General features: G+C 45.9%; 1 protein-coding gene across 1 annotated transcript in view; it reads right to left on the bottom strand.

Moving 5' to 3' along the window:
* Positions 1 to 1,338: 1,338 nt before the first annotated feature.
* The window catches only part of LOC140692718 (uncharacterized), a 56,135-nt gene continuing 36,835 nt past the window's right edge, over positions 1,339 to 20,638 (bottom strand). Inside the window, exons 3-4 of the mRNA XM_072957031.1 lie at positions 1,832 to 1,902; positions 1,339 to 1,681 (exon numbers count right to left, since the gene is read on the bottom strand). Coding sequence (XP_072813132.1) covers positions 1,588 to 1,681; positions 1,832 to 1,902 — 165 coding nt within the window. The 3' untranslated portion in view covers positions 1,339 to 1,587. The remainder of the gene's footprint in view (positions 1,682 to 1,831; positions 1,903 to 20,638) is intronic.

Here is a 20,638-nt window from a genome sequence, read left to right as displayed (position 1 = left end):
GCACCGCAGTGATTAAAATTGCACCTGGAGGAAAACAACATAGTCACCAGAGTACATCCAGAGGGGTTTCAGCTGATATATCGGCAGCAATATTGTAGGACAGGGAGGAATGACAAGACATAGACCATATCCTGAATGGCAAAATGCTGCCATCTCTGGTAGCCTATGCCACATGACCCCCATTTCTAATAATGGCAGAGATAGAGAACTCCACAGACCGGCAAATCTTAAAAGAATTCAGCAGTTCAAAACTTTTCCTAAAAGAAAGGTTGAGAATATTTCCCTGAATAGAAAAGCAGCAAGATGAAATGGAAAAGAAGCAAACCATTATTGGAAATGCAAGAAGAGTTTGAGTGGCAAAGAAGAAACAAGAAGGCAAGGAGGACATCAAAACCCGAATGATGGGAGAGGGAAGCAGGAATCATAGGTGATTGGAAGCACTTTCTTATGTGAATCAGCTTATATGACTCTCTCTTTGAAGTGAACAGAGAGATGAATGGCATGACATTTTTGCTAAACAAACGAGAAGCAGGCCAACAAAGAATCAAACAGACAAACAAGTAACAAAAGGGTATGGTTGACTGACATATAACAAGGGAACCAGGATTATTCACAAGAAAATACTGAAGGTGATGTGAAGGATCATTTAGCAAGCATCAACCCAGTATCGTGGCTTGCATATATTCAACACACTTGTTTTGTAAATCATAGGGGTGCATTTCTATTCATAAATATTGATTCATAAGAGCATATTGTGACCTAAACCAAATGACGATTTGGTATCAGATGGATTCTTAGTCCGTGATATAGACTTGCAAGTCTTCCAACAGGATGAATGAATGCCATATTCTACCCTACATAGAGAAGAAATGGCATAAGCCTATCACAAAGAAAAGTAGCTCTGCAAAAGTGTACCAAGAGCAAAAGGGATAGACATTAAAGTGCACATTGTGGTTGGTTTCATTTCTTGGAGTTCACCCCAATGAAACCAATGGATACATGTACTGAGATTGCGGCGGTTTCAGCAGAAATCAACCAACGTATATGTATCCCGGATGTACGGGAATTACAGGAACATATGATTCTTTATTGGGTCTCTGTGTACTGTGAAGTGTAAGAAAGTTAAAACACGTGTGGAACCATCAACTGAAAATGGACACACTTCCCTCCGTTGGTACTGTGCATAGAGATCTGAACAAAAGGATACAGGGGAGAACAAAGGCCCATGGGACGCTAGTGGGTAGAATCACATTTACCTTAGGAACCTCTCGTCGGGTGCAGCCCCTCCCCCAACACTGACAAGATGCAGCAGCCATTGGGGATGGCAGTTACCGGTTGGATTCCAGGTGGAATGTTGGTGTGTACCGCGAGGCTTGTTGTGGCTGGTGGATCCTAGGTAACCGGGCAGAGTTCTGTGGGTGGATCAGTGTGATGGAGGGGCTGCCGCCCTCTGTGGAGCTTGTCTTAGGTCTTTGGTCCGGGAAGCTGTGTCAGTTCGAGATACTGCTGCTGCCCAAAGACCTGAGTTCACGGGTCAGTTTCCAGAACCTGAAAGGGCAGACAGTGGAAGATCTGCCTGTCATCAGCTTACTGGTGAGGCTCCGAGGTACTGTCAGACTTGCCCAGTCCTGGTGAAGTCGACTTTATGGGAGACACGAAGAGAAGCTGGCCGAAAAGCTGGCTGCACGGATTGAGGAGAGATGCGAACACACTGATGAGAGATGTTGTGCTACAGTGGAGAATACTGGCCTGCAGACAGCTGTAGAGGATACCAGGCTCGAAAGACATTCATGAGACATATTGAACCTCGCTGATCCTGGCAGAAACCTACGGAGTGCCAACGTGGACTTGAGGAAGTTCCTCGATTCTCTGCTCCAAGAACGGGTCCAAGATCCCTGACGTCTAAAAGAGAAGAGATGGCCGAGATGATCAAAACGCTCATGTTCTTGGAAGAGGTCGTGAGAATCCACACGTCCCAAGGGGCATTTCCAAGCCCTTCAGACCAAAATGCACCAAGCCCAGGTAAGCCTTTTCCCAGGTTGGGGCCTAGCTATCAAGCACTTGCTCTTCCCTCCCCTCTACTCAGGCATCCATTTGAAGGATCAGTACCTGAGCTGCAATGAAGCCAGTACGAGAATGGCAAGCCCCTCCTAGAACCAGAGTTCCTCCAGCTTCACACTCTGTGAACAACAGTGATCTCCTTAAAGGTCAAATAGTCTCGACTGAAATATATAGGGATTGAATACTTACCTCCCACAAAGAAACGATGGCCTTCCACTAGATTCCGCAAATGCTGGGTTTATGTCTTCTCTGGGGTGAAGGGAGTGTGGTAAGTGAGGGGAATCTTTGACTGAACTTGAATATGTATTAGGCCTCCGTTTTTCAAGACAGTCTAGGTAAATATTAGAATCAGATAGTGAACTGAACTGTAAAAGTCGCCAATGACATTAAAGACACAGCTATGTGGACAGTCTTTCACTTGAGTCAAGCCCCCGGGGGCACTATATCATGGGGTGCAGACTTGGTTGCGTTCAATTGCTTTACCCAACATGATCGGATGATTAAGGTTTCTCATCACTGATAGGAGAACACCTGGTTCTCAATAGCCTAGCATAGCTGCAGCAGGGTTCCCTGAGCTATAATGCCTCTAGGTGCTTTTGGATTCAAACCTAAATGTATTTATTTGGTTTGTTTTCTCTTGTATTTTCCTAGAGAGGGATGTTACCCCTTGAAATGCCAACACTGGCCAGTAGGTGTCATTGGGAGTAAAGGGCACCACATGCACTAGTGAATCCAAGGTTGGGGGTTATTTCATGTTTCCAATAGGTATTTCATGGTTCCTGTTGGTTTCAGAGGCTTCAACAGGAAAGAGTTGACATGATCCCTTTAACAGTTTGGACCGCTAGTTTGCATTCTATCTGTCTAGGTTTTCCTTAGTGCTGACAAAATGTTACCCAAATTGACAAGTCTGGCTTCTAGGTCGATTTAGTATGTTTCAAAAGCTAACTTCATTTTCGTATAACTCCCTAAACATGTAAACCGATTCTATTAAACTTGTTAAAGCCTGCAAATGAGATGTCAACAGAATGTCAAAACTGGAGTCTTCGGACAATCCCTCCCACCATGGCTGTATAGAAACAAAGAGCAAAACAAAAATCACATTTCTGTGAAATGAATCTGGAAAGTGTTGATTCATCGATGCCCAGTTGGCAGAGAAGCAGTGCGACCTGCGCTCACTCGCTCCCATCTACACAGCAATGGAAATATCCACTCACCCAGCCCTTGGCACAGGACACTTGCCGAAGAGAGGTCTGTTACTTCCAAAGACAGGATGAGGCCTCAGAACACCTGGAAGCAGGAGAAGGCAAAGCAGGGAATGGAAACCAGTGCAGGGTCTGACCCCTGGTGATGGAGCAGCATAGGTGAAACTCTCTTTAACTTGGACGCACACTCTCAAGCGGACAGGAGACATGGGATTGAAGGTGATGTGCTGAGTGTTAGAAGAGTGCACAGCAGACGCTTGGCTGGCAGAACTCAAAGAAACCAGCACAAAATATCCCCAAAGTTGATTCTGAGACCAAGATCCGAGCTGCCAAATCTGAGGTAGCAGAGGCAGCGGTCAGTGAGGAATAGGGCTATGGATGATGGCACACGATGGTTCTCAGGGATCTAGAGTGGGTTGTGGGATGTGGTGGGTCTATCAAGAGAGCAAACCCACCAGTGACACCAATGAGAAAGCAACTACACTGGCGTGCGCGGTTGAGATTATCTATATGTCCCATGGCTACACACAGTGAATCTGCAGGACCAGGGACCAATTGGGCATTTTGCCAATAGAGCACGTGTGGGGCTGAATCATAGATATCATGCATCGGGTCTGAGGGATCCAGGGGGCCTTCACTTTGAAATCAGAATGAAAAGCCTTAGGATCTGCTACATTCATAACCTGCTCTAGGATTATGGTTTGATTCGAGGCACAGGGTGCGCAACAGCTCTCTGGTTGCCTTCGTGCACCCGTGCCACAAGGACGAGAGGACAAGAAAGAGAGGTCCAAGTCCACAGCGTGAGAAGTGGAAGCATTTCCTTCAGCATTATCTCCCAAAAGCCGATGCTACATTTTGGATGGCACCGGCACGGTACAGCACCGAGGACACCAAGGTCAGTCTGCGGGATCTTTCCAGCAGGCCCTGATGTGTGACATCCATAGATCTGCTTCCACTGGTGTTTCTGTAGACAGAGAAGCTCTGGGAAGGACTGGTTTCACTGGGACATTCCCGTGGCACTACAAAGCACAAACGCACTCTCAGTTGGCTGTTTTGGAAACACTCCAAAATGACACAGAGCAGAATGCAGAGCTGAGAACTTTAGAAGCTTCATTTCCACAAGAGGAAGTGTCCTGTGCACTTTCAGAATTGTGAGATAAGCGTAATCAAAAGGAGTTTATGCTAATCGAAATAGTATGGGGTGTTCATCAAAACAAAGGCAACACCAGCAATTGGAGGGGTACCAGGCAACACACACAGGAACAGGACATGGCATCAATGTCTAGGAGAAATTGTCCTCACAGGAATCCCATGGAATTGCGCAGAGCCAAGAGTCTAACGTTTTCACTTAACAAAGCCCTGCAAGTCTACATTAGATACCTGATATTACCTGACCAGTGGAGATGAAGATGTACAGTAAAAGAAGCAGGAAGTTCCATTTTCAGTTCCAAAGAGATTGAAGGCCCAAAAGATAAGCTTTCAAACAACTAGACTGTAAAACTCTATCCAGAGCAAGTATTGAAAACGGAGGTGAGGGAATCCCTGAAAAACAACAGTGTCTCAGAATCACAAAAGGCAGAATACCAGAAAAGGGGAAGAGAAAGTCGAAAGACGAGCCAAATAATATCAGAAAACTCAATGGATGGGATAATATCAAGGCTAAAATTCAGTCCTAAGCAGACTACATAATGCAGAGGGACGCGTGAATGACTGTGAAGACAGGGGGAAAGAAATCCCTCGTCAGAAACAGACATAGGAAAGCAAGTGCAAACCAATGAACACATTGCTGTTGAATCCTGGGGTAAGACAAGACATGAAAGACTAGGATTCGTAAGAGTCCCAGATGGAAAAGCAAGAGAGAAAGAAACACAAAATTTCTGAAAAGTGATCTGTCGAAAAATCAGACTGAAATTGCTGAAAGCCAAGAGAGAATCATCTATGCGAATTCAGGAAGTACACAGCATCCAAAGGAGGTGGAATCCCAATAGACCTACCAGCAGCTGAAGGAGTCAAATCAACAAAGTTCATGAGCATTCCAGTGATTTAAAATGCACCTGGAGGAAAACAACATAGTCCCAAGAGAACCTCCAGAGGGGTTTCAGCTGATATCTCGGCAGCCATATTGCAGGAGAGGGAGGAGTACCAGGACATAGACCACATCCTGAATGGCCAAATGCTGCCATCTAGGGTAGCCTAGGCCACATGACCGACATTTCTAATAACGGCAGAGCTAGAGAATTCCACAGACCGGCCAATCTTGAAAGAATTCAGCAGTTCGAACCTTATCCTAAAAGAAAGGTTGAGAATCCTCCCCTGAATAGAAAAGCAGCAAGATGAAATGGAAAGAAGAAAACCAGTATTGGAAATGCAAGAAGAGCATGAGTGGCAAAAAGAAAACAAGAAGAAGGCAAGGAGGACATCAAAACCCTAAAGATGGGAGAGGGAAGCAGGAAGTCCTAGGTGATTGGAAGCACTATCTAAAGTGAATCAGCTTATATGACTCTCTGTTGGAAGCGAACGGAGAGATGCATGGCCTGACGTGATTGCAAAACAAACGAGAAGCAGACCAACAAAGAATCAATCCAACAAACAAGCACCCAAAGGGTACGGTTGGCTGACAGATACCAAGGGAACCATGATTATTCGAAAGAAAATACTCAAGGTGATGTCAAGGATCATTCAGCCCGCATCGACCCAGTATCGCGGCTTGCATGTACTCAGCACACTTGTGTTCGGAAATCAGAGGCGTGCATTTATATTCGTAAATATTGATTCATAAGAGCATATCGTGACCTACCCAAATGCCGATTTGGAATCAAATGGATTCCTAGTCCGTGATATAGGCTTGCAAGTCTTCCAACAGGATGAATGAATGCCATATTGTACCCTACGTCGAGAAGAATTGGCATAAGCCTATCACAAAGACAAGTGGCTCTGCAAAAGTGTACTAAGTGCAAAAGAGACAGACAGTAAAGTGCACATTGGGGTTGGATTCATTAATAGGAATTTCAGCCCCCATGAAACCAATGGATCCATGTCCTGAGAGTGCGGGGGTTTCAGCAGAAATCAACCGACAGATATGTATTCCGGGTGTCCGGATGTTACAGGAACATTAGTTTCCTGTAGTGGGTCTCTGTGTACTGTGAACTGTTAGACAGTTTAAAGACGTGTGAAACCATCAACTGAAAATGGACACACTTCCCTCCGTTGGTACTGTGCATAGAGATCTGAACAAAAGGGAAGAGGGAAGAACAAAGGCCCATGGGACGCTAGTGGGTAGAATCACATTTACCTTAGGAACCTCTCGTCGGGTGCAGCCCCTCCCCCAACACTGACAAGATGCAGCAGCCATTGGGGATGGCAGTTAGCGGTTGGATTCCAGGTGGAATGTTGGTGTGTACCGCCAGGCTTGTTGTGGCTGGTGGATCCTAGGTAACCGGGCAGAGTTCTGTGGGTGGATCAGTGTGATGGAGGGGCTGCCGCCCTCTGTGGAGCTTGTCTTAGGTCTTTGGTCCGGGAAGCTGTGTCAGTTCGAGATACTGCTGCTGCCCAAAGACCTGAGTTCACGGGTCAGTTTCCAGAACCTGAAAGGGCAGACAGTGGAAGATCTGCCTGTCATCAGCTTACTGGTGAGGCTCCGAGGTACTGTCAGACTTGCCCAGTCCTGGTGAAGTCGACTTTATGGGAGACACGAAGAGAAGCTGGCCGAAAAGCTGGCTGCACGGATTGAGGAGAGATGCGAACACACTGATGAGAGATTTTGTGCTACAGTGGAGAATACTGGCCTGCAGACAGCTGTAGAGGATACCAGGCTCGAAAGACATTCATGAGACATATTGAACCTCGCTGATCCTGGCAGAAACCTACGGAGTGCCAACGTGGACTTGAGGAAGTTCCTCGATTCTCTGCTCCAAGAACGGGTCCAAGATCCCTGACGTCTAAAAGAGAAGAGATGGCCGAGATGATCAAAACGCTCATGTTCTTGGAAGAGGTCGTGAGAATCCACACGTCCCAAGGGGCATTTCCAAGCCCTTCAGACCAAAATGCACCAAGCCCAGGTAAGCCTTTTCCCAGGTTGGGGCCTAGCTATCAAGCACTTGCTCTTCCCTCCCCTCTACTCAGGCATCCATTTGAAGGATCAGTACCTGAGCTGCAATGAAGCCAGTACGAGAATGGCAAGCCCCTCCTAAAACCAGAGTTCCTCCAGCTTCACACTCTGTGAACAACAGTGATCTCCTTAAAGGTCAAATAGTCTCGACTGAAATATATAGGGATTGAATACTTACCTCCCACAAAGAAACGATGGCCTTCCACTAGATTCCGCAAATGCTGGGTTTATGTCTTCTCTGGGGTGAAGGGAGTGTGGTAAGTGAGGGGAATCTTTGACTGAACTTGAATATGTATTAGGCCTCCGTTTTTCAAGACAGTCTAGGTAAATATTAGAATCAGATAGTGAACTGAACTGTAAAAGTCGCCAATGACATTAAAGACACAGCTATGTGGACAGTCTTTCACTTGAGTCAAGCCCCCGGGGGCACTATATCATGGGGTGCAGACTTGGTTGCGTTCAATTGCTTTACCCAACATGATCGGATGATTAAGGTTTCTCATCACTGATAGGAGAACACCTGGTTCTCAATAGCCTAGCATAGCTGCAGCAGGGTTCCCTGAGCTATAATGCCTCTAGGTGCTTTCGGATTCAAACCTAAATGTATATATTTGGTTTGTTTTCTCTTGTATTTTCCTAGAGAGGGATGTTACCCCTTGAAATGCCAACACTGGCCAGTAGGTGTCATTGGGAGTAAAGGGCACCACATGCACTAGTGAATCCAAGGTTGGGGGTTATTTCATGTTTCCAATAGGTATTTCATGGTTCCTGTTGGTTTCGGAGGCTTCAACAGGAAAGAGTTTACATGACCCCTTAAACAGTTTGGACCGCTAGTTTGCATTCTATCTGTCTAGGTTTTCCTTAATGCTGACAAAATGTTACCCAAATTGACAAGTCTGGCTTCTAGGTCGTTTTAGTATGTTTCAAAAGCTAACTTCATTTTCGTATAACTCCCTAAACATGTAAACCGATTCTATTAAACTTGTTAAAGCCTGCAAATGAGATGTCAACACAATGTCAAAACTGGAGTCTTCGGACAATCCCTCCCACCATGGCTGTATAGAAACAAAGAGCAAAACAAAAATCACATTTCTGTGAAATGAATCTGGAAAGTGTTGATTCATCGATGCCCAGTTGGCAGAGAAGCAGTGCGACCTGCGCTCACTCGCTCCCATGTACACAGCAATGGAAATATCCACTCACCCAGCCCTTGGCACAGGACACTTGCCGAAGAGAGGTCTGTTACTTCCAAAGACAGGATGAGGCCTCAGAACCCCTGGAAGCAGGAGAAGGCAAAGCAGGGAATGGAAACCAGTGCAGGGTCTGACCCCTGGTGATGGAGCAGCAAAGGTGTAACTCTCTTTAACTTGGACGCACACTCTCAAGCGGACAGGAGACATGGGATTGAAGGTGATGTGCTGAGTGTTAGAAGAGTGCACAGCAGACGCTTGGCTGGCAGAACTCAAAGAAACCAGCACAAAATATCCCCAAAGTTGATTCTGAGACCAAGATCCGAGCTGCCAAATCTGAGGTAGCAGAGGCAGCAGTCAGTGAGGAATAGGGCTATGGATGATGGCACACGATGGTTCTCAGGGATCTAGAGTGGGTTGTGGGATGTGGTGGGTCTATCAAGAGAGCAAACCCACCAGTGACACCAATGAGAAAGCAACTACACTGGCGTGCGCGGTTGAGATTATCTATATGTCCCATGGCTACACACAGTGAATCTGCAGGACCAGGGACCAATTGGGCATTTTGCCAATAGAGCACGTGTGGGGCTGAATCATAGATATCATGCATCGGGTCTGAGGGATCCAGGGGGCCTTCACTTTGAAATCAGAATGAAAAGCCTTAGGATCTGCTACATTCATAACCTGCTCTAGGATTATGGTTTGATTCGAGGCACAGGGTGCGCAACAGCTCTGTGGTTGCCTCCGTGCACCCGTGACACAAGGATGAGAGGACAAGGAAGAGTGGTCCAAGTCCACAGCGTGAGAAGATGAAATATTTCCTTCAGCATCATCTCCCAAAAGCAGATGCTCCACTATGGTTGGCACCGCCACGGTACGGCACCGGGGACACCTAGGTCGGTCTGCGGGATCATTCCACTGGCCCTGATGTGTGACATCCATTGATATGCTTCCACTGGTGTTTCTGTAGGCAGAGAAGCTCTGGGAAGAACTGGTTTCATTGGGACATTCCCGTGGCACTACAAAGCACAAGCGCACTCTCAGTTTGCAGTTTTGGAAACACTCCAAAGTGACATGGAGCAGAAGGCAGAGCTGAGAACCTTTAGAAGCTTCATTTCCACCAGAGGAAGTGTCCTGTGCACTTTTAGAATTGTGAGATAAGCGTAATCAAACTACGGTTATGCTAATCGAAATAGTATGGGATGTTCATCACAATAAAGGCAACACCAGCAATTGGAGATATACCAGACAACAAACACAGGAACAGGACATGGCATCAATGTCTAGGAGAAACTGTCCTCACAGGAATCCCATGGAATTGCATAGAGCCAAGATTCCAAACTTTTCACTTAACAAAGCCCTAGAAGTCTATATTAGATACCTGATATTACCTGACCAGTAGAGGTGAAGAAGTGCAGTGAAAGAAACAGAAAATACCATTTTCAGTTCCAAAGAGATTGAAGGCCCAAAAGATAAGCTTTCAAAAAACTAGACTGCAAAAAGAAATCCAGAGAAAAAATTGAAAACGGAGGTGAGGGAAACACTGAAGAAGAACAGTGTCTCAGAATCATAAAAGGCAGAATACCAGAAAAGGGGAAGAGAAAGCCTAAAGGCGAAACAAATAGTATCAGAAAACTCAGTGGATGAGATAATATCAGGGCTAAAATTCAGTCCTAAGCAGACCAAATAATGCAGAGGGACGCGTGAATGAATGTGAAGACAGGGGAACAGTAAACCCTCGGTCAGAAGCAGACATAGAAAAGCAAGTGCAAACAAATGAAAATATTGCTGTTGAATCCTGGGTTAAGACAAGGCATGAAAGACTTGGATTCGTATGAGTCCCAGATGGAAAAGCAAGAGAAAAAGTAACAAAAAATGTCTGAAAAGTTATCTGTAGAAAAATCAGACTGAAACTTGCTGAAAGCCTAGAAAGAATCATCTATGCGATTTCTGGAAGTACACAGCGTCCAAAGGAGGTGGAATCCCAATAGACCTACCAGCAGCTGTATGATTCAAATCAACGAAGTTCATGAGCATCCCAGGGATTTAAAATGCGCCTGGAGGAAAGCAACATAGTCACAATAGAACCTCCAGAGGGGTTTCAGCTGATATATCGGCAGCAATATTGCAGGACAGGGAGGAGTGCCAGGACATAGGCCATACCCTGAAGGGCAAAATGCTGCCATCTAGGGTAGCCTAGGCCACCTGACCGCCATTTCTAATAACGGCAGAGCTAGAGAATTCCACAGACCGGCAAATCTTAAAAGAATACAGCAGTTCGAAACTTATCCTACAAGAAAGGTTGTGAATTCTCCCCTGAATAGAAAAGCAGCAAGATGAAATGGAAAGAAGAAAACCATTATTGGAAATGCAAGAAGAGCATGAGTGGCAAAGAAGAAACCAGAGGAAGGCAAGGAGGAAATCAATACCCAAAAATGGGATAGGGAAGCAGGAAATCATAGGTGATTGGAAGCACTATCTTAAGTGAATCAGCTTATATGACTCTCTGTTTGAAGCGAACGGATAGATGCATGGCCTGATGTGTTTGGAAAGCAAACGAGAAGCAGACCAACAAAAATCAAACAAACAAACATGCACCCAAAGGGTACGGTTGGCTGACATATACCAAGGGAAACATGATTATTCAAAAGGAAATACTCAAGGTGATGTCAAGGGTCATTCAGTAGGCATCGAGCCAGTATCGCTGCTTGCATGTATTCAGCACACTTGTATTCGGAAATCAGAGGCGTGCATTTATATTCGTTAATGTTGATTAATAAGAGCATATCATGACCTAACCCAAATGCCGATTTGGAGTCAAATGGATTCCTAGTCCGTGATATAGACTTGCAAGTCTTCCAACAGGATGAATGAATGCCATATAAAACCCTACTTCGAGAAGAAATGGCATAAGCCTTTAACAAAGACAAGTAGCTCTTCAAAAGTGAACTAAGAGCAAAAGAGACAGACAGTAAAGTGCACATTGGGGTTGGTTTCATTTCTAGGAACTTCAGCCCCCATGAAACCAATGGATCCATGTCCTGAGAGTGCGGGGGTTTCAGCAGAAATCAACCGAGGGATATGTATTCCGGGTGTACGGATTTTACAGGAACATAAGTTTCCTTTAGAGGGTCTCTGTGTACTGTGAACTGTTAGACAGTTTAAAGACGTGTGAAACCATCAAATGAAAATGGACACACTTGCCTCCGTTGGTCCTGTGCACACTGATCTGAAGGAAAGGAAAGAGGGAAGAACAGAGGCCCATGGGACGCTAGTGGGTAGAATCACATTTAGCTTAGGAACCTCTCGTCGGATGCAGCCCCTCCCCCAACACTGACAAGATGCAGCAGCCATTGGGGATGGCAGTTACCGGTTGGATTCCAGGTGGAATGTTGGTGTGTACCGTGAGGCTTGTTGTGTCCGGTGGATCCTAGGTAACCGGGCAGAGTTCTGTGGGTGGATCAGTGTGATGGAGGGGCTGCCGCCCTCTGTGGAGCTTGTCTTAGGTCTTTGGTCCGGGAAGCTGTGTCAGTTCGAGATACTGCTGCTGCCCAAAGACCTGAGTTCACGGGTCAGTTTCCAGAACCTGAAAGGGCAGACAGTGGAAGATCTGCCTGCCATCAGCTTACTGGTGAGGCTCCGAGGTACATTCAGACATGCCCAGTCCTGTTGAAGTGGACTGTATGGGAGATACGAAGAGAAGCTGGCTGAAAAGCTGGCTGCACGGATTGAGGAGAGATGCGAACACATTGATGAGTGATGTTCTGCTACAATGGAGATTACTGGCCTGGAGACAGCTGTAGAGGATACCAGGCTCGAAAGACATTCATGAGACCTATTGAACCTCGCTGATACTGGCAGAAACATACGGAGTGCCAACGTGGAGTTGAGGAAGTTCCGCAACTCTCTGCTCCAAGAACGGGTCCAAGATCCCTGACATCTAAAAGAGAAGAGATGGCAGAGGTGATCAAAACGCTCATGTTCTTGGAAGAGGTCGTGAGAATCCACACGTCCCAAGGGGCATTTCCAAGCCATTCAGACCAAAGTGCACCAAGCCCAGATAAGCCTTTTCCCAGGTTTGGGCCTAGATAACAAGCACTTGCTCTTCCCTCCCCTCCACTCAGGCATCCATTTGGAAGGATCAGTACCTGAGCTGCAATGAAGCCATTACAAGAAGGGCAAGCCCCTCCTCGAATCAGAGTTCCTCCAGCTTTACACTCTGTGTACAACAGTGAACTCCTTAAAGGTCTAAAAATCTCGACTGAAATAGATAGGATATGAATAATTATCTCACACAAAGAAACAATGGCCTTCCGCTAGATTCAGCAAATGCTGGGTTTGTGTCTTCTCTGGGGTGAAGGGAGTGTGGTAAGTGAGGGGAATCTTTGACTGCACTTGTATATGTATTTGGCCTCAGTGTTTCAAGACAGTATAGGTAAATATTATAAGTCAGATAGTGAACGGAACTGTAAAAGTCGCCAATGACATTAAAGACACAGCTTATGTGGACATTCTTTCATTGAGTCAAGCCCCCGTGGGCACTATATCATGGGGGTGCAGACTCGGTTGCATTAAATTGCTTTACGCAACATGATCGGATGATTAAGCGTTCTCATCACTGATAGAAGAACACCTGGTTCTCAATAGACTAGTATAGCTGCAGCCGGGTTCTCAAAGCTATAATGCCTCTAGGTGATTTTGGATTCAAACCTAAATGTATATGTTTGGTTTGTTTACTCTTGTATTTTCCTAGAGAGGGATGTTACCCCTTGAAATGCCAACATTGGCCAGTAGGTGTCATTGGGAGTAAAGGGCACCACAGGCACAAGTGAAGCCAAGGTTGGGGGTTATATCATGTTTCCAATAGCTATTTCATGGTTCCTGTTGGTTTCGGAGGCTTCAACAGTAAAGAGTTGACATGACCCCTTTTACAGTTTGGACTGCTACTTTGCATTCTATCTGTCTATGTTTTCCTTAGAACTGACAAAATGTTACCGAAATTGACAAGTCTGGCTTCTAGGTCGATTTAGGATGTTTCAAAAACTAACTTCATTTTCGTATAACTCTCAAAACATGGAAATCATAACTATTAAACTTTTTAAAGGCTGCAAATGAGATATCAACACAATGTCAAAACTGGAGTCTTCGGAAAATCCCTCCCACCACGGCTGTATAGAAACAAAGAGCTAAACAAAAATCACATATCTGGGAAGTGTATCTGGAAAGTGGTGATTCATCGATGCCCAGTTGGCAGAGAAGCAGTGCAAACTGCGCTCACTCGCTCCCATGTACACAGCAATGGAAACATCCACTCACCCAGCCCTTGGCACAGGACACTTGCCGAAGAGAGGTCTGTTACTTCCAAAGACAGGATAAGGCCTCAGAACCCCTGGAAGCAGGAGAAGGCAAAGCAGGGAATGGAAACCAGTGCAGGGTCTGACCCCTGGTGATGGAGCAGCAAAGGTGAAACTCTGTTTAACTTGGACGCACATTCTCAAGCGGACAGGAGACATGGGATTGAAGGTGATGCGCTGAGTGTTAGAAGAGTGCACAGCAGATGCTTGGCGGACAGAAATTAAAGAAACCAGCGTAAAATATCCCCAAAGTTGATTCTAAGACCAAGATCCGAGCTGCCAAATTTGACGTAGCAGAGGCAGCGGTCAGGGAGGGATAGGGCTACGGATGATGGCACACGCTGAGTCTCAGGGATCTGGAGTGCGTTGTGGGATGTGGTGGGTCCTATCAAGAGAGCAAACCGACCTGTGACACCAATGAGAAGGCCACCACACCGGCACGCGCGGTTGAGATTATCGATATGTCCCATGGCCACACCCAGTGCATCTGCAGGACCAGGGACCAATTGGGCATTTTGCCAATAGAGCACGTGTGGGGCTGAATCAGAGATATCGTGCATCTGGTCAGAGTGATCTAGGTGGCCTTGGGTTTGAAATCAGAATGAAAAGTCTTAGGATCTGCTATATTCATAACCTGGGCTGGGATTATGGTTTGGTTTGAGGCACAGGATACGCAACAGTTCTGTGGTTGCCTTCATGCACCCGTGCCACAAGGATGAGAGGACAATGAAGAGTGGTCCAATTCCACAGCGTGAGAAGATGATATATTTCCTTCAGCATTATCTCCCAAAAGCAGATGCTCCAATATGGATGGCACCGGCACGGTACGGCACCGGGGACACCAAGGTCGGTCTGCGGGATCATTCCACTGGCCCTGATGTGTGACATCCATTGATATGCTTCCACTGGTGTTTCTGTAGGCAGAGAAGCTCTGGGAAGAACTGGTTTCATTGGGACATTCCCGTGGCACTACAAAGCACAAGCGCACTCTCAGTTTGCAGTTTTGGAAACACTCCAAAGTGACATGGAGCAGAATGCAGAGCTGAGAACCTTTAGAAGCTTCATTTCCACCAGAGGAAGTGTCCTGTGCACTTTTAGAATTGTGAGATAAGCGTAATCAAACTACGGCTCTGCTAATCGAAATAGTATGGGTTGATCAGCACAATAAAGGCAACACCAGCAATTGGAGATATACCAGACAACAAACACAGGAACAGGACATGGCATCAATGTCTAGGAGAAACTATCCTCACAGGAATCCCATGGAATTGCATAGAGCCAAGATTCCAAATTTTGCACTTAACAAAGCCCTAGAAGTCTACATTAGATACCTGATATCACCTGACCAGTAGAGGTGAAGAAGTGCAGTGAAAGAAACAGGAAATACCATTTTCAGTTCCAAAGAGATTGAAAGCCCAAAAGATAAGCTTGCAAAACGCAATCCAGAGAAAAAATTGAAAACGGAGGTGAGGGAAACACTGAAGAACAACAGTGTCTCAGAATCATAAAAGGCAGAATACCAGAAAAGGGGAAGAGAAAGCCTAAAGGCGAAACAAATAGTATCAGAAAACTCAGTGGATGAGATAATATCAGGGCTAAAATTCAGTCCTAAGCAGACCAAATAATGCAGAGGGACGCGTGAATGAATGTGAAGACAGGGGAACAGTAAACCCTCGGTCAGAAGCAGACATAGGAAAACAAGTGCAAACCAATGAAAATATTGCTGTTGAATCCTGGGTTAAGACAAGGCATGAAAGACTTGGATTCGTATGAGTCCCAGATGGAAAAGCAAGAGAAAAAGAAACAAAAAATATCTGAAAAGTTATCTGTAGAAAAATCAGACTGAAACATGCTGAAAGCCTAGAAAGAATCATCTATGCGAATTCTGGAAGTACACAGCGTCCAAAGGAGGTGGAATCCCAATAGACCTACCAGCAGCTGTATGATTCAAATCAACGAAGTTCATGAGCATCCCAGGGATTTAAAATGCGCCTGGAGGAAAGCAACATAGTCACAATAGAACCTCCAGAGGGGTTTCAGCTGATATATCGGCAGCAATATTGCAGGACAGGGAGGAGTGCCAGGACATAGGCCATACCCTGAAGGGCAAAATGCTGCCATCTAGGGTAGCCTAGGCCACATGACCGCCATTTCTAATAACGGCAGAGCTAGAGAATTCCACAGACCGGCAAATCTTAAAAGAATTCAGCAGTTCGAAACTTATCCTGCAAGAAAGGTTGTGAATTCTCCCCTGAATAGAAAAGCAGCAAGATGAAATGGAAAGAAGTAAACCATTATTGGATATGCAAGAAGAGCATGAGTGGCGAAGAAGAAACCAGAAGAAGGCAAGGAGGACATCAATAACCTAAAGATGGGAGAGGGAAGCCGGAAATCATAGGTGATTGGAAGCACTATCTTAAGTGAATCAGCTTATATGACTCTCTGTTTGAAGCGAACGGAGAGATGCATGGCCTGACGTGTTTGCAAAACAAACGAGAAGCAGACCAACAAAAATCAAACAAACAAACATGCACCCAAAGGGTACGGTTGGCTGACATATACCAAGGGAACCATGATTATTCAAAAGGAAATACTCAAGGTGATGTCAAGGATCATTCAGTAGGCATCGAACCAGTATGGCTGCTTGCATGTACTCAGCACACTTGTACTCTGAAATCAGAGGCGTGCATTTATATTCGTTCATGTTGATTAATAAGAGCATATCGTGACCTAACCCAAATGCCGATTTGGAGTCAAATGGATTCCTAGTCCGTGATATAGACTTGCAAGTCTTCCAACAGGATGAATGAATGCCATATAAAACCCTACTTCGAGAAGAAATGGCATAAGCCCTTAACAAAGACAAGCAGCTCAGCAAAAGTGTACTAAGAGCAAAAGAGTCAGACAGTAAAGTGCACATTGAGGTTGGTTTCATTTCTAGGAATTTCAGCCCCCATGGAACCAATGGATCCATGTACTGAGAGTGCGGGTGTTTCAGCAGAAATCATCTGAAGGATATGTATTCCGGGTATACGGATATTACAGGAACATAAGTTTCCTTTAGATGGTCTCTGTGTACTGTGAACTGTTAGAAAGTTTAAAGACGTGTGAAACCATCAACTGAAAATGGACACACTTGCTTCCATTGGTAATGTGCAAACAGATCTGAAGAAAAGGAAAGAGGGAAGAACAGAGGCCCATGGGACGCTAGTGGGTAGAATCACATTTAGCTTAGGAACGTCTCATCGGATGCAGCCCCTCCCCAAACACTGGCAAGATGCAGCAGCCATTGGGGATGGCAGTTACCGGTTGGATTCCAGGTGGAATGTTGGTGTGTACCGCGAGGCTTGTTGTGGCCGGTGGATCCTAGGTAACCGGGCAGAGTTCTGTGGGTGGATCAGTGTGATGGAGGGGCTGCCGCCCTCTGTGGAGCTTAGCTTAGGTCTTTGGTCCGGGAAGCTCTGTCAGTTCGAGATACTGCTGCTGCCCAAAGACCTGAGTTCACGGGTCAGTTTCCAGAACCTGAAAGGGCAGACAGTGGAAGATCTGCCTGCCATCAGCTTACTGGTGAGGCTCCGAGGTACTTTCAGACATGCCCAGTCCTGTTGAAGTCGACTGTATGGGAGATACGAAGAGAAGCTGGCCGAAAAGCTGGCTGCACGGATTGAGGAGAGATGCGAACACATTGATGAGAGATGTTCTGCTACAATGGAGATTACTGGCCTGGAGACAGCTGTAGAGGATACCAGGCTCGAAAGACATTCATGAGACCTATTGAACCTCGCTGATACTGGCAGATACATACGGAGTGCCAACGTGGACTTGAAGGAGTTCCTCAATTCTCTGCTCCAAGAACGGGTCCAAGATCCCTGACATCTAAAAGAGAAGAGATGGCAGAAGTGATCAAAACGCTCATGTTCTTGGAAGAGGTCGTGAGCATCCACACGTCCCAAGGGGCATTTCCATGCCATTCAGACCAAAGTGCACCAAGCCCAGGTAAGCCTTTTCCCAGGTTTGGGCCTAGATAACAAGCACTTGCTCTTCCTTCCCGTCCACTCAGTCATCCATTTGGAAGGATCAGTACCTGAGTTGCAATGAAGCCACTACGAGGAGGGCAAGCCCCTCCTCGAATCAGTGTTCCTCCAGCTTTACACTCTGTGAAAAACAGTGAACTCCTTAAAGGTCTAATAGTCTCGACTGAAATAGATAGGATATGAATAATTATCTCATACAAAGAAACGATGGCCTTCCGCTAGATTCAGCAAATGCTGGGTTTGTGTCTTCTCTGGGGTGAAGGGAGTGTGGTAAGTGAGGGGAATCTTTGACTGAACTTGTATATGTATTTGAGCTCAGTTTTTCAAGACAGTATAAGTAAATATTATAAGTCAGATAGTGAACGGAACTGTAAAAGTCGCCAATGACATTAAAGACACAGCTTATGTGGACATTCTTTCATTGAGTCAAGCCCCCGTGGGCACTGTATCATGGGGCTGCAGACTCGGTTGCGTTAAATTGCTTTACCCAACATGATCGGATGATTAAGCGTTCTCATCACTGATAGAAGAACACCTGGTTCTCAATAGACTAGCATAGCTGCAGCAGGGTTCTCAAAGCTATAATGCCTCTAGGTGATTTTGGATTCAAACCTAAATGTATATATTTGATTTGTTTCCTCTTGTATTTTCCTAGAGAGGGATGTTACCCCTTGAAATGCCAACAATGGCCAGTAGGTGTCATTGGGAGTAAAGGGCACCAGAGGCACAAGTGAAACCAAGGTTGGGGGTTATATCATGTTTCCAATAGCTATTTCATGGTTCCTGTTGGTTTCGGAGGCTTCAACAGTAAAGAGTTGACATGACCCCTTTTTCAGTTTGGACTGCTACTTTGCATTCTATCTGTCTATGTTTTCCTTAGAACTGACAAAATGTTACCGAAATTGACAAGTCTGGCTTCTAGGTCGATTTAGGATGTTTCAAAAACTAACTTCATTTTCGTATAACTCTCAAAACATGGAAATCATATCTAATAACTTTTTAAAGGCTGCAAATGAGATATCAACACAATGTCAAAACTGGAGTCTTCGGAAAATCCCTCCCACCACGGCTGTATAGAAACCAAGAGCTAAACAAAAATCACATATCTGGGAAGTGTATCTGGAAAGTGGTGATTCATCGATGCCCAGTTGGCAGAGAAGCAGTGCCAACTGCGCTCACTCGCTCCCATGTACACAGCAATGGAAACATCCACTCACCCAGCCCTTGGCACAGGACACTTGCCGAAGAGAGGTCTGTTACTTCCAAAGACAGGATAAGGCCTCAGAAGCCCTGGAAGCAGGAGAAGGCAAAGCAGGGAATGGAAACCAGTGCAGGGTCTGACCCCTGGTGATGGAGCAGCAAAGGTGAAACTCTGTTTAACTTGGACGCACACTCTCAAGCGGACAGGAGACATGGGATTGAAGGTGATGCGCTGAGTGTTAGAAGAGTGCACAGCAGATGCTTGGCTGACAGAACTCAAAGAAACCAGCGCAAAATATCCCCACAGTTGATTCTGAGACCAAGATCCGAGCTGCCAAATTTGACGTAGCAGAGGCAGCGGTCAGGGAGGGATAGGGCTACGGATGATGGCACACGCTGAGTCTCAGGGATCTGGAGTGCGTTGTGGGATGTGGTGGGTCCTATCAAGAGAGCAAACCGACCTGTGACCCCAATGAGAAGGCCACCACACCGGCACGCGCGGTTGAGATTATCGATATGTCCCATGGCCACACCCAGTGCATCTGCAGGACCAGGGACCAATTGGGCATTTGGCCAATAGAACACGTGTGGGGCTGAATCAGAGATATCGTGCATCTGGTCTGAGTGATCTAGGTGGCCTTGGGTTTGAAATCAGATTGAAAAGCCTTAGGATCTGCTACATTCATAACCTGGGCTGGGATTATGGTTTGGTTTGAGGCACAGGATACGCAACAGCTCTGTGGTTGCCTTCGTGCACCCGTGCCACAAGGATGAGAGGACAAGGAAGAGTGGTCCAAGTCCACAGCGTGAGAAGATGAAGCATTTCCTTCAGCATTATCTCCCAAAAGCAGATGCTCCACTTTGGATGGCACCGGCACGGTACGGCACCGAGGACACCAAGGTCGGTCTGCGGGATCATTCCACTGGCCCTGATGTGTGACATCCATTGATATGCTTCCACTGGTGTTTCTGTAGGCAGAGAAGCTCTGGGAAGAACTGGTTTCATTGGGACATTCCCGTGGCACTACAAACCACAAGCGCACTCTCAGTTTGCAGTTTTGGAAACACTCCAAAGTGACATGGAGCAGAATGCAGAGCTGAGAACCTTTAGAAGCTTCATTTCCACCAGAGGAAGTGTCCTGTGCACTTTTAGAATTGTGAGATAAGCGTAATCAAACTACGGCTCTGCTAATCGAAATAGTATGGGTTGTTCAGCACAATAAAGGCAACACCAGCAATTGGAGATATACCAGACAACAAACACAGGAACAGGACATGGCATCAATGTCTAGGGGAAACTGTCCTCACAGGAATCCCATGGAATTGCATAGAGCCAAGATTCCAAATTTTGCACTTAACAAAGCCCTAGAAGTCTACATTAGATACCTGATATCACCTGACCAGTAGAGGTGAAGAAGTGCAGTGAAAGAAACAGGAAATACCATTTTCAGTTCCAAAGAGATTGAAGGCCCAAAAGATAAGCTTGCAA

This window comes from Vicugna pacos, unplaced genomic scaffold, assembly GCF_048564905.1.
Source record: "Vicugna pacos unplaced genomic scaffold, VicPac4 scaffold_16, whole genome shotgun sequence".
In the NCBI taxonomy this organism is placed as follows: domain Eukaryota; kingdom Metazoa; phylum Chordata; class Mammalia; order Artiodactyla; family Camelidae; genus Vicugna; species Vicugna pacos.
The sequence above is the reverse complement of the archived record's forward strand: the minus strand, read 5'-3'. Positions and strand labels throughout refer to the sequence as shown.